Source organism: Arachis hypogaea, chromosome 20, assembly GCF_003086295.3.
Source record: "Arachis hypogaea cultivar Tifrunner chromosome 20, arahy.Tifrunner.gnm2.J5K5, whole genome shotgun sequence".
In the NCBI taxonomy this organism is placed as follows: domain Eukaryota; kingdom Viridiplantae; phylum Streptophyta; class Magnoliopsida; order Fabales; family Fabaceae; genus Arachis; species Arachis hypogaea.
In genome coordinates, this window is record NC_092055.1 from 140266560 (window position 1) to 140280868 (window position 14309).

General features: G+C 30.9%; 1 protein-coding gene across 2 annotated transcripts; it reads right to left on the reverse strand.

Annotated features, from left to right (window-relative positions):
• Positions 1-8633: 8633 nt before the first annotated feature.
• On the reverse strand, positions 8634-14016 carry LOC112782490 (cytochrome c1-2, heme protein, mitochondrial). 2 transcript variants are annotated; one of them, XM_025824896.3, is made up of 8 exons: positions 13843-14016; positions 12139-12198; positions 10750-10964; positions 10059-10338; positions 9906-9977; positions 9249-9365; positions 9073-9138; positions 8634-8998 (listed from the first exon to the last, which is right to left on the reverse strand). In XM_025824896.3, the coding sequence occupies exons 2-8, from the start codon at positions 12184-12186 to the stop codon at positions 8882-8884; spliced, it is 915 nt and encodes a 304-aa protein (XP_025680681.1). In that variant the 5' UTR covers positions 12187-12198; positions 13843-14016; the 3' UTR covers positions 8634-8881. The 2 variants fall into 2 exon arrangements, with proteins under 2 accessions (XP_025680681.1, XP_025680682.1); XM_025824897.3 differs by having other exon boundaries at positions 13680-13859.
• Between the last annotated feature and the right edge of the window lie 293 nt (positions 14017-14309).

Below are 14309 nucleotides of genomic sequence, written 5' to 3' on the forward strand. Positions count from 1 at the left end.
TGTTACAAGTTCATAGTAGAAAATCGCACTCTTGCTGATATACTAACCGTATTTCGGGAATATCTCAAGTTGTAGTTATCCTATTGACTTCGTTTGAGATTCGTTTTAAAGCTAATTCAATTATCTATAAATTTGTCTCTAATAGCTATTTCCAAATTCCAAACGTAAAAAATGTTATAAGGCTCACAAAGTGACATTTCAGATTGAAGATTTCACCTAAATGCCTCCTAACATAATCTGCACATACCTAAGAGCTATTTGATCCTTCCTTTCTCAATCTACTCCCTTTTTCTTTACAAAACATTCTAGTATACATAAAGTCTAGCCAGGGAACAAGTCTCTCTTCACTAACAAACCACATCTATTTGGATCGGAATACCTATTGGAACTTCACTCGAAGTAGGGGGTTTTATGCTAAATTTTATATGTCATATCTTAAATGTTTTTTTTATATAGATGTTAGTATTGCATATCATGATATAATGTCTCTTTCCTTCATACGCATTATGCATTATAATAACTATCTTATGTGCATTAAAGAACCGAGGGAATGATCCTTTGGTAAGGGAAGGTAACCTTCAAAGACAAGATAATCGAGATGATCCTTCGGTAAGAGAAGGTGATCGGCAAACTTTTGGGAACCTTCGGTAAGGGAAGGAGACTCCCATCAATTTTATAATAATATATCTTGGTTGTCATGATTTTCTTCTTGTGTATGTCTAAATAACATTGATTGTAAATTGAACTGAGGGAATGATCTTTCGGTAAGGGAAGGTGACCCCCAAAGACAAGATATCGATATGATCCTTCAGTAAGGGAAGGTGATCGCCAAAACGTTTGGGATAAGAACCTTCGGTAAGGGAAGGGGACTCCCACCTTTTATACCGGTTTGAGCTCAATACATTCCATAAAAATTACGAGAAAAAGTAATGAAAAGTACAATGAAAAATGTGATCATGATTGCTCTTCTTTTATCCTTTTTTTGATTTTATTTATTATTGCATTCAAAGATCCTTCTTTTATTCAAAGTTTTTTTTGTTTGATTCATGATATTGGTTAAGATCTTTATTTTATTTAAATATATTCTGTTTACTATTCTTCTCTTATTTATTATTTATTTTGCCTTACTTTATGGCCTATGAGAACATCATACCAAGGTTTATGAGTTTACATTTATATGTTTTAACGCTATAGGCATTTTGTATGCATCACACATGTCATAACATAAGTAAATGAGAAGCATCTAAAAGTCACACCACTCCGACTAACAAGGACTTTTGAAAATAATAATTAAACAACATTGCATTATCACTGTTTTTATTTTAAAACTCGGAGTGGCTGGAGATGGATACGATGACACCATATAGATAAACTATTGAGAAACTTTTGTTTCTCACCCCTCTCTCTGTACCATTTTCAGGAAGGATGCGGCACAAAGCAATACACTGCTCAGTTGAGGTGAAAAAACAAGTGCACTATTAAGAGCGAGCTATCAAGAACGTAGATACGAAACATTAAGCGTTTATCTTAAGAAGGAAGAATAGGCGATTGTTTCAGTCATATTTAAACAAATTAAGAGAATTAGGATTTTCTATGTGTCTTGTTTTATCCTTATTGACTGATTGCAATTGTAACTATGATGTTTCCTTTTTTATTTGGTATGAGTAAAGCTTGTCATTGTTGTGCCTTCATAGTTTAGCACACCGATTTTTTATGTTAGTATTTTCAAATCCACTTATATTTTTCAACTAGTAACTATTCTAATAAAAACTAATTATTCAATAATTTATAGATAAAAATCATTAGTTGAAAAATTATTTTTAACTAATTATTTTTAATATTTTTATCTATAAATTATTGAATAATTAGTTTTTATTAGAATAGATACTAGTTGAAAAATATAAGTGAATTTGAAAATACTAACATGAAAAACTGGTGTGCTAAACTATGAAGGCACAACAATGACAAGCTTTACTCATACCAAATAAAAAAGGAAACATCATAGTTACAATTGCAATCAGTCAATAAGGATAAAACAAGACACATAGGAAATCCTAATTCTCTTAATTTGTTTAAATATGACTGAAACAATCGCCTATTCTTCCTTCTTAAGATAAACGCTTAATGTTTCGTATCTACGTTCTTGATAGCTCGCTGCTAATAGCGCACTTGTCTTTTCACCTCAACTGAGCAGTGTATTGCTTTGTGCCGCATCCTTCCTGAAGATGGTACGGAGAGAGGGGTGAGAAACAAAAGTTTATCGGTAGTTTATCTATATGGTGTCATCGTATCCATCTCCAGCCACTCCGAGTTTTAAAATAAAAACAGTGATAATGCAATGTTGTTTAATTATTATTTTCAAAAGTCCTTGTTAGTCGGAGTGGTGTGACTTTTAGATGCTTCTCATTTACTTATGTTATGACATGTGTGATGCATACAAAATGCCTATAGCGTTAAAACATATAAATGTAAACTCATAAACCTTGGTATGATGTTCTCATAGGCCATAAAGTAAGGCAAAATAAATAATAAATAAGAGAAGAATAGTAAACAGAATATATTTAAATAAAATAAAGATCTTAACCAATATCATGAATCAAACAAAAAAAACTTTGAATAAAAGAAGGATCTTTGAATGCAATAATAAATAAAATAAAAAAAAGGATAAAAGAAGAGCAATCATGATCACATTTTTCATTGTACTTTTCATTACTTTTTCTCGTAATTTTTATGGAATGTATTGAGCTCAAACCGGTATAAAAGGTGGGAGTCCCCTTCCCTTACCGAAGGTTCTTATCCCAAACGTTTTGGCAATCACCTTCCCTTACCGAAGGATCATCTCGATCGATCAACTTTCCTTACCAAAAGATCATATCGATATCTTGTCTTTGGGGGTCACCTTCCCTTACCGAAAGATCATTCCCTCAGTTCAATTTACAATCAATGTTATTTAGACATACACAAGAAGGAAGTCATGGCAACCAAGATATATTATTATAAAATTGATGGGAGTCTCCTTCCCTTACCGAAGGTTCCCAAAAGTTTGCCGATCACCTTATCTTACCGAAAGATCATCTCGATTATCTTGTCTTTGGGGGTCACCTTCCCTTACCAAATGATCATTCCCTCAGTTCTTTAATACACATAAGATAGTTATTATAATGCATAATGCGTATGAAGGAAAGAGACATTATATCATGACATGTAATGCTAACATCTATATAAAAAAACATTTAAGATATGACATATAAAATTTAGCATAAAACCCCCTACCTCGAGTGAAGTTCCAATAGGTATTCCGATGCAAATAGATGCGGTTTGTTGGTGAAGAGAGACTTGTTCCTTGGCTAGACTTTGTGTATACTAGAATGTTTTGTATAAAAAAAGGGATTAGATTGAGAAAGGAAGGATCAAATAGCTCTTAGGTATGTGCAGATTATGTTAGGAGGCATTTAGGTGAAATCTTTAATCTGAAACGTCACTTTGTGAGCCCTATAACATTTTCTACGTTTGGAATTTGGAAATAGCTATTAGATAAAAATTTATAGAGAATTGAATTAGATTTAAAACGAATCTTAAACGAAGTCAATCGGATAACCACAGCTTGAGATATTCCCGAAATACGGTTAGTATATCAGGCTGGCTGATAAGAGCGCGATTTTCTACTATAAACTTGTAACAGATTTGTCTACCTAATTTAATTTGAATTTGATTTTATACTGAAGTTAAAGAATAGAGTTAGTATTCTTATCTTTTCATATAACTAAATATCATTCAAATCTAATAAATGTAGAATTAATTATGACTATATTTTAAAAGGTTGTTTATTGTCGGTTAGGTAGCGTTTGGTGGAGAGACAGAGACGGAAAGACTGAGACTGAGAGACAGAGACTAAGAGACAGGGATTGAAATAAATCTCAGTATTCTATTTGGTGCAAAATGGGAGACAGAAATTGAAACAAGAATGAAACTCTAATTTAATTTGCACAAAGGGTAAAATTGGAATTAATTAATTGAAATGAAAGTATTTTAGGTATAAAATGTTATTAAAGTTTCAGCCTCCATCTCTAAAAATTTCAGTCCCCTGTGTCCCTACTTTTTGGAGGTACTGAAATACTGAAATTTTAGAGACAGAGACAGAAATTTTAGTACCAGTCTCTGAACTAACAAACACGATACTGAGTCTCAGTCTCTCAGTCTCTGTCTCAGTACCTCAAAACAAACGCTACCTTAGAGATTTACTACTACTAGTGTTTTTATATGTTTAATTTTAAATTCAAATCTTAAATCATTACCATTTTAATTAATTAATTAGTTATAAAAAAATGACTTGATTCAAAAAGTTGGGATGTTACAATTGACAAATTTTATGTTTATTTTTATATTTGTTATTTTTAAAATTTGAGACTTGATTTTTCATAAAATATTAGTAAAAATATATATTATAAATTTTAATTTTAACTTTTTAATTATTTTTTATTTTTTATTTACATAAAATCTATTTTATTGATTTAACCAATAATTTATCAATTAAACTAATAAATCAGTAAACCAGTAATATGACCGATTTTTTGACAACCATGCCATAAAGCCCTAAATCTGAATTGAATTAGGTCATTTATTTAAGATATTATGCTAGAAAAATTAAATAATAACTTTACCAATAAGGTGTTTGATTCGAATGGATAGAGTTTGAGTCTCTCCAATCGAAGAGTGTTAAGAGGCTAGAATTTTTGTTAAATTTTGGACAACATTTAACTATTAAAAGAAAATTAAATAATTTTATACCATTAGATGTAATTTTATACCATTAAAAACATCATTAATAATTAATTGATGACTAAAAAATAAAAACCACAAATTATGCTGGTCCTAGACTTTCTCCTCTCCAATATATATAAGGTTGAGTTTAATACCCAAATCTATGTATGGAGAGGGCTAAAAGTATCATGGTGTGGGGTTTAGTTAAACGAGACCAAGATACACTACGATATTCTAAAAAGTTTTGTTAAACAACACAATAGTTATGCAAATTTTTCACTTTGCTCTCCTCTTTAAAGCCCTCACAAGCAAAAATTCTAATATTTTAATAATTGGTTACTTTAATAAATAATTATAACTTATATCCATAGTTGTAGGAGACCTAAAAAAGATATAAATTAATAATTTTTTTTTTATCATTTTATGTTAACAAAATTTTGTTTGATAAGATATAATAAATAAGATCAGAAGAATAAATAGGATTAAAAAATATTAAAAATTTAAGATTATATAGAAAAAATAAAAAAATTGTATAAAGATTAATTTGACTCACTTTTTACAACTTTAATCCATATAGACACTTATCGACTAAATAAATAAGTTAACGTGCCAAATAAATAAATTCTATTATTTGTAAAATGATTTTATTAACAGAAGAATAAATTTGCCTAACAACAATAAATAATAAAGATCAGAATGAGTTTTTTTTTTTTTTTTTTAAGGGTCTCATGGTAAAATAATATATTTATTAGAAGCCAAATTAGATATTTATTATACATTACATAAAGTAGATCGATAAAAAGATAAATATAAATGTATTTTTTAAGCCTGACAATGGATAGAATAAAGTAATTTTAGGCTCAATTTAATTTTATTTAGGGGTTTAAATTTTTTCTAAAATTCAAACCTTCTCTATTTGGGGGTGACAAACGAAAAAATCCCGCATAATGGCAGTTTGGCAGGCTGGTGGGCCAAACCCGCCAAATTTTTTTTTTAAAATATTAAATATTTAACAATATATATAATTTCACAACTATTAATTTCTAAAGATATAAAAAAAATTATACTTTTTAAATTCACAAACATTAAAGTATTTAAAATTATAAATATAGAATAACCATAATTATAAACCAAATTTTTTGAAACAAAATAATAAAATTAATATTATCCAAAGCAAAATAAACACTGTCCAAAACATATAATTAAATATCTACTAGTTTAGAACATAATCAATCAAACGTAAAATATAATCCAAAATAGTAAATTAGAACATTTTCAAAAAATGTCCCTAGCAAAAAAAGCGCTGGCCCGCTGGGAAAGCCTGCTCTGCCCCACCAAAATCCGCGGTTTAAGTAATACGGGTTAGGAGAGCTTTCAAAGTGTAGCAGTTTCAAATTTCTAGAACAACCCGCCTTTTTTAGCTGGTTACATGGGACGGGCCCGGTGAATTTAGACTCATTTACTACCCCTAAATTTTTCACTTGACTTTTCCTGATCCTTACCTGCAACAAATTATTATATTTTTAATCAAACACAATATTTGTCTCCAAATTATACTTTTATAACATAGAATTTAATAAATTTAAATAAAAAATGTCTCCAAATTATACATATTTTTTCAGTTTTTATATAAAAACAATTAATTTTGATTCATGAAATTCATATGTTATTTATTTTGGTATGCATAGTAACAAATGTCTATTAACTTGTTAAAAATTAAGACAGGGAATTAAAATAAAATATCTGTATATTTATTATGTAAATTTATTATTTGTTATATATGATAAACAATATTTTTTATTTATAAATATTAAATAAATAAAAAATCATAAAAATAACTGTCTAATTTAAATTTAAATATAAATTATAATCTAATTCATATTCAAATATTATTCCAATTTTTTGTTTAAATTCAAGAGAGGGTTAATCATCTTAAATTTATATAAAAATTAAATTTGGGTTGAAACAGCCTGTTTCTAATTACTAGGAAGAAAATCTTGCATGCATAAATTGAACATAACTGATTCGATTTATTGGGTGGCTGATATGCATGCATAAATCGATCCTGACTGATTCGATTTGTATTCTTTCTGGTAATTCAAATTGATCGATTTTGATTTACTATGGGGATTTACAAATCGAATGAGATACATTCGATTTATATAGAAATATACACTTGAGTGACTTGTATAACGTTTTTTTAGGTGAATTGTATAATATTATTTTAGGTTTGGTTTAATTATGTATTTTACCCCAATATTTAGTTATTTCATATTTTATAAACATATTAACAAAACCAAAAAAATATAAATTTAAATCTATATTAAAATTAAAAGTGACAAAATCGTAATAATATTCATCTTAAAATTACAAAATAAAGAATTGTAAGTTTGATTTCTGTCCATTTTATTATACATATATAATAATTTTTAAGTACAAATTGATCGAATAAGATTAGATTTAAACCCACATACAATTTTATATGTAGCTCAACTTGGTCTTCTTTCATCCTGTCTTAGAATCGGATCAGATTTTCAATCCTATCTTAACGGATTAGATCAAATTAAGTACCTGCATATACGGTTAGTATTGTCAGACTAAGTATTTTTTAATCCAAATGTCTGCGCGTGTGTGCACGCACCATATAGTGAAAGTGAATACATGTGTCGTACTTGCGGTAACATGGTTTTTTAATGCTTTGTGCCTTCTGTAGAAGATGGTTTCTATTCACGTTCCATGTTCTCAATTCTCATACACCACACACACAACGTATGGTACGATTTTATCTACTAATAGCTAACATCCTACTCATACATTCATTCATTGATTCATTGCCCCTTCTCTTCTGTCTTTATGCTCCTATCTTGGTTCTTCTACAATGGCAATTTTCCATTGGCCAAGCACCAAAGAGTGGAAAAAGGTTAAGAAGGACATCTGTCTTGTGAAAGCTACAGGCAATGCAAGCGATTCGAGTTTTGAATTTTTATTGGTTGGTTTTGATTTTATGAGTTTTTAAGGGACCCACTACTACCACTAAAGTGAAGTGATGTACCCGACTCTATTTTAATTAAGGACCAATGAAGTTGTAGAACGTGTCAAACACTCATAAAGCTGAAGATGCGTCACTGTTCATTGAGGTGACGTAAAGGGATCTTTGTTTGTTTATAATCAACATCTAGTGATACTTTTCTATTCTTAATTTATAATTTAAAATTTACAATATCTTTAAGATAGTGTTTATTTTGAGATACTGAAATAGAAATGAAGAAACTGAAATTTAGTATCATATACTAAAATTTTTATTTTTGTTTTTAAAATTTCAGTATTTCAATACTTTTAAAAAATAAAGACATAAGGGATTAAAATTTTTAGAGATGGAGACTGAAATTTTAATAACATTTTATGCTTAAAATATCTTCATTTCAATTAATTAATTTTAATTTTACTCTTTGTATAAATTATTTGCACTAAACTTTATTTTAATCTGTCTCTTAATTTTTGTCTCTTAGTTTTTATCTTTTCCGTCTATCTCTCCACCAAACACTACCTTCTTATTACTTTTTTCTAAGTAATTAATTGTCAGTTTAGAAATTTTAGAACGACAAAGAAATTAATTATAACTTTAGAAAGCATGCGATTCTCTATTTATTTACGTTTGCATGTAACTATATAATTCTTTTTATGGATAAGGTAATTACGTTACCTACATTTACAAAATAATTTATTCTAATAAAATAAAATAATAAAACTGTGTCATCAATAATTTTTGAAAACTGTTTTTCTTCTTTTGATGTTGATAACCAATGAAAACATTGGGAGTGGTCACAGGCCAATTGCAGAAGTAGGTAAAGAAATAAAGCGAAACAACAAAATTGAATTATAATGAGATTATAGTACTCAGAAAAATGTAACAACACATGGGTTGAGATGGACATACAAAGTTAACATAACATATCTCATATATCTTATGGAACAGCATTATTTCTATCTCAAACAAAAATACAGCACTCTTCCAGTAATTCCATACATGTATTTGACTTGATAAGAAGACTTAATCACATGACAAAATTATTGCCAACAACTATATTTCCCAAAGTTCTAAAGGAAACTTTGAAGGCAACTAATTGACGACATCAAGAACCAGCTTGCGAGACTTTAGAACGGACCACCTAAGGCGGCGGTAGTAGCCAGCTTGAAGCAATGCCAATGTTAGAACAAATATCCATTTAAATCCCATCTGCAAGTAGTAGCAATGTAGTTAGAACTTCTAAATAAAGATTCCGGTAGGCAAAGGTATTAAAGGAAACATACCAATTTTCTTTCTTCCATCTCGGGTTCGGCGGCCCAAGACAAGAATGACACAACATCTTTCCCCATCTGCAGCAAAACAGGATAGTGAAAAAATGATCTACATATCCCAAAGAGTATCCAGAATAAATACTGTGATGAGATTTACTGAAAAATTTATACTTAAAAAAGACAAGTACCTGTGCTTCAGTGGCAGGAGTACCATCTTCATATTCAACAGCACCATCATTAAGCATTTTAGGCATGGCAATAGCTCCGCCAGGGAAATAAGGATTATAGTGCAGGCCCTCTCTAATCTACAACAATATTTAAGAAGATATCTGTAAATAAAAGTTTACCATTAAGGACACTAATCAAGAGCTTTATTTTTGTCGGGTGAATAAACACTTATTTAATATTTAGGTTTGAGGAGAGTTGTATGACAAATGGAATCACAAATGACACAAGTTCCACAAAAACATTAATCATGAGCACTCAATGTAAATCAATCGAACCAACCATAATATGCTTAAATGCTGAGGAATTCCAATGCATGTAAGGAAAAGCATACATCAAGTATAGTTGGAAAATGGAATGAAAGAAAGACATCCATTATGTCAATGACCCTGTAATGATGCCCAACCTACCATGCACAGATATCATAACCATTGGTGTGCATAAAAAAGGGACACAAGAAAAATTATTCGACTGTTGTGGCCCATGCTAGTACAGATTTCAAAGCCACACAACAGTTTATCTTTGTTTTAAAGAATCCATCAGGAAGTTAACGATTCCACATAACACCTTATACACAATGCAGAGTTGGTGTATTCTCGAAAATTATGAGATGGATTTACCGAGACACCAGCAGGAGGGTCACGATAACCAGTTAGAAGGGCAAACACATAGTTCTGACCATTGTGACGAGCCTGAAAGTACAGAGTTTAAAGATACGTCAATATGACATAGATTAGAAAATCTAGTCGTTACTCCTAGACAATTGACATTACTTTGGTAATTAGACTTAGATCTGGAGGATAGGCTCCTCCATTAGCAAACCTAGCAGCTGCTTCATTTGCATATGGCTGAGGAAAGCGATCACTGAGTTTACCAGGGCGTGTGAACATCTCACCCTCATCATTAGGGCCGTCAACTACCTCAATCTCAGCTGCCATAGCTTTTACTTCGTCTTCTGTATAAGCAACACCAACCAAATCACGGTATGATATCAAAGACATAGAATGGCAGGAAGCACAGACTTGTGTATAAACTTGATGACCACGACGAATCCTGCTCATGCAAAATTAGTTGTCAATCCTGCCACTGGAAAAAAAGAAAAGAAAAAATACCCCAAAAAATGATGGAGAGGGAATACTCCAATTGCAGAGTATAACTATTTCTTTCAGTATATTACAATTTACCAATTAATATGAATTTTCTTTTATAAAAAAAGGCTTAAAAAGGCTACTAATCAGCATATGATAGAGAAGATTTAAACTGTGTTAGATCATATCAAAGACATTTTATATCAAAGCAAGAGGGAAGTTAAAATAATTAACAACTATTTGTTATTCACCTTTAATATATAGTGACTAGTGAGTATTAAGTTGAGTGTATATAGTTGCAGATTTAGCAAATTATACAGCAGATATATATATATATATATATGGAAAATTATGGGGAAATATAGATGGAACTCACGATGCATGATCATATGAACTGAGGATGCCGTTGTGAGGCCATGGATAGCTTGGGCATGCTAGGCCATGCTCAGCTTCATCAGCTGATGCTGTCGTTGCAAAACCGAAAAACCCAGTGACACTAGCTCCAAGCAGTGCAAGTGCTCTAAAGGAGCTTCCATCAGTAGAACCAACACCATCTTTCTTTGTGATCATGGATGACATAAGAGTAGGATTCTGCAAGTATAATTCAGGTATCAGCAGAAGAGACAATCAGCTTTTCATGAAGCAAAATTTTAAAGAATATTAAAAAACTTATAATATGCATGAGCACATACTATACCAGTCTCCAAAAGAGTTTAACTTAAATGTCAAAACAACAATAGAATTAGAAAGTTAAAATGGAATAGCTCCCCATTGGAGTATTGAACTTGGACACAGGTCCATAGCTCCATTTACAGGGAACAATTAGAAGTTTATTCTTTTTTAGCTTTGTACCAACATTCAGTCTGATAAATAACATCACAGATCGAAGAGTAGATGCATTTAAATCGGTTACTGTATGTTTGGCAGATTTGAAGGCTATGAAAAGAAATGGTTAATAATGGGATGGAAATATGGAATAGAAAAGTGAAGCATGGAATGGTTATCATCCTAATGATTCGAAATTCAATGAAGAGGGAAAGCAGAGTTCCCCTATTATTGTTTGGTAATTACAAGGGAATGGACATGAAATAGATATATCGGAAGAACAACAATGTATCTTTATAAGGATAAAATAGTAGTTCAACCATGTCTGAGTGTCTCCATACCCAACCCCCCCCCCCCCCCCCCAAAACAAAAAAAAAAATAAAAGAAAAAAAAACTACACCGTTACTAGCAATCCATCGAAACATGACCTTCAGACTCCTGAAGTACCTAGCCATTTCAACCACTCAGCTCATGATGGAAAACAAGACAATTAATCTGAACCAAATTTCCTTCAACTAGAAAACTGCCACAAGAAATTCTATGGAAAGATCAACTGTATACAGGAACTGTAGAGCCACAACATCTCTTCAATCTAAAAAGGATATATGATCTTCTTGTAATAATTAGTTTGTAAGAAAGCCCATGTGCAGTTGCTTTTCACAAATGAGGTAGTCCTATTTGAATATATTGTAAATTTGTTTTACAGAAATAAGATTCAGAATCCAAGCGTTTCAATCAAATAGGATTAAGTAGTGAAAGAATTTGAGGAAACAAAAAGATACTGCTATTAATTCTAAACTCTGAGGTAAGAGATAAAACCATTTTCCCATTCTCAAGCGCATCTTTCACCTAAAGGTCTTCATTTGAAGTCACAAGCGCAGCACAGAAAGTAAATACTCCTTATGATACAAAAAACCAGAAAGGCGGGGATAATGCTTACATGAAAGTGAGATTGGAGTTTCCTCCTCAAAAATTGCTGAAAAGCCATTGTCTATCCTCACTGAAAATTATTGGTAACCATGTTAAGATATTAAGCAAATTAATAAATCCCAAAACATATAAGAGATAAATTTTATTAATAAGCATATGGGAAAAAAAAAACATACACACAGGAAACATCACTAAATAACTGAGAATGCAGTGAAGAAAGATGAAAAACAACCCCTACATAAAAACTAATCAGAAAAAAATTAGGGTACGATTTCATTTTCTGTTTTAATTTTCAGTATTTTCTGTTTTCTGAATTTTGTGAAGAAAAAAAAATAGTGAAAATAATAAAATCCTGTTTTCTCTTTTTTCTTCACAAAATTCTGAAAATTGAAAATGCAAACCAAATGCACCCTTAGATTTTCTGTTCATTATGGATTGTGGTAGAATTATCGGTAAAAAAGAATCATTGCAAACATTTGATGAATTGCTATGTAGTCAATTCTTGGTACAACACATCTGACAACAAAAATGAGCAAGTAAATAAAATGGATAAAAAGATAGAAGTGTGCAATTTTCAGATTCATAATTAACATAAAATATGAAGGATCTAACATGCCAATGCCCAATGGATTTGTACAGTCCGCTAAGATTTTATCAGACAATAGAACAAAAGATATCACTAGAAAACTTGATAGGGATATCTAGCTGGTAAGGATTATGCTCCAGAGGATTGCAAGGAATGTGCATAACTTATTAAATTACATTACACATCAGGGGATATTGACCAAACAATATTAACGAGCAATCCATAGTCCAAATCATGAAATCTTCGTTAAAGTAGTTTTCACATTTATCTAGATTCTCAGGAGCTACCAAATCTCATGTAAATTTTAAAAGAATACACACACTTTGTTGTTTGCTCCAAATTTTGAACAACATTTCCTTCCCAATAAAAAAAATAAGAAAAAAACAACGGATTATATAAACAATGTCCACTTCTAAACAACAATGTGCACATATGAAATAGCTTGAAAACAATGCGAACAAAAGCAGCATAGAGAATTTGAATGCAGCAAGTAGCATTACCACTAATGGAACAGTTATAGATCAAACTCGCCGCTTAAATTCACTAACTTGCAAAGGATTATGAAATTTCAGTGAGTAAAGCTTCTATTTTGTCCTCCATACTGTATTTTATAAGTATAATTCAATTTGGTCCCTGACTTTTAAAATGTTTAATTTAGTCCCAACCATTAAACTTTCTGATTCACTATCCATCCCCATTGAACCACAAAGTATAATCCCAAATACTAAACTGAATCATGCTTACAATCTTAAAGACGAAATTGAACATTTTCACTCAATATCTCATGAGCATATGCTGCTACAACTACTAATACACTGACACAACACACAAAACATAACCTAAAAAACAAAAAAACGCAAACACAACATAATGAGCGAAGAACCACGGTTTTTAGCCACAAACTGAAGCATTATGGACCTAAATGAGTCAACAATGATGAACTAATGAACAAATTCAATGGTTACCGATGCAAATAGATAAATTAAGAAGCAAAAATGGGAAGCTCGGAATTCGAGAGGGGTTCGGAGATCCGAGTCACGGTGATAGCTGAACATTAATTGAAGAAAGTAAAAGAATGTAGAGAAGAAAGAGGGGAATGGAAGAAAAGGAGAGAGAAATGGGACTCACGAAATGGAAGCTGGATTGGTAACTGAGGATGCACTTTGCAATTTGGATCCAATGAAGAGGGAAGAACACCACACACACAAAGAACACTACTGAGTAAGAAACGAGAAGAGGAAAAATGAGACACGTGTTTTTTTTGTAACGTTTTTTGTCCAATATTTGGGCCACATTGTAGACATCGGAAATCTGCAAACAGAATTGCTTACTATGGGCTTTCGGGCTCTATTGACGGGCTTTTGTCCCAATCTATCATTTTGAGTCAATTCAAAATCTTTTAATCATTTTCCAACCATCTAAATAATTGATACAAGCGTCTCATGTTAATAGTCTAAATAGTCATTGACACATCAGCAGATTATTATTTACAAAGACAGCTTACACTAATTACATAAATGATTGGGGACTATTAAAAATTTTCAAATTGTTAAAAATTATTTTATACTTTGAACAAATGGTTAGAAACTAAATAG

Coding starts and splice junctions, on each gene's coding strand:
- LOC112782490 (XM_025824896.3), bottom strand. CDS start 12,186: ATGGCTTTTCAGCAATTTTTGAGGAGGAAACTCCAATCTCACTTTCAT. Junction 10,339..10,749: donor AGTTCATATGATCATGCATC/GTGAGTTCCATC, acceptor TTGCATGAGCAG/GATTCGTCGTGGTCATCAAG. Junction 9,139..9,248: donor CTCCTGCCACTGAAGCACAG/GTACTTGTCTTT, acceptor GTTTTGCTGCAG/ATGGGGAAAGATGTTGTGTC.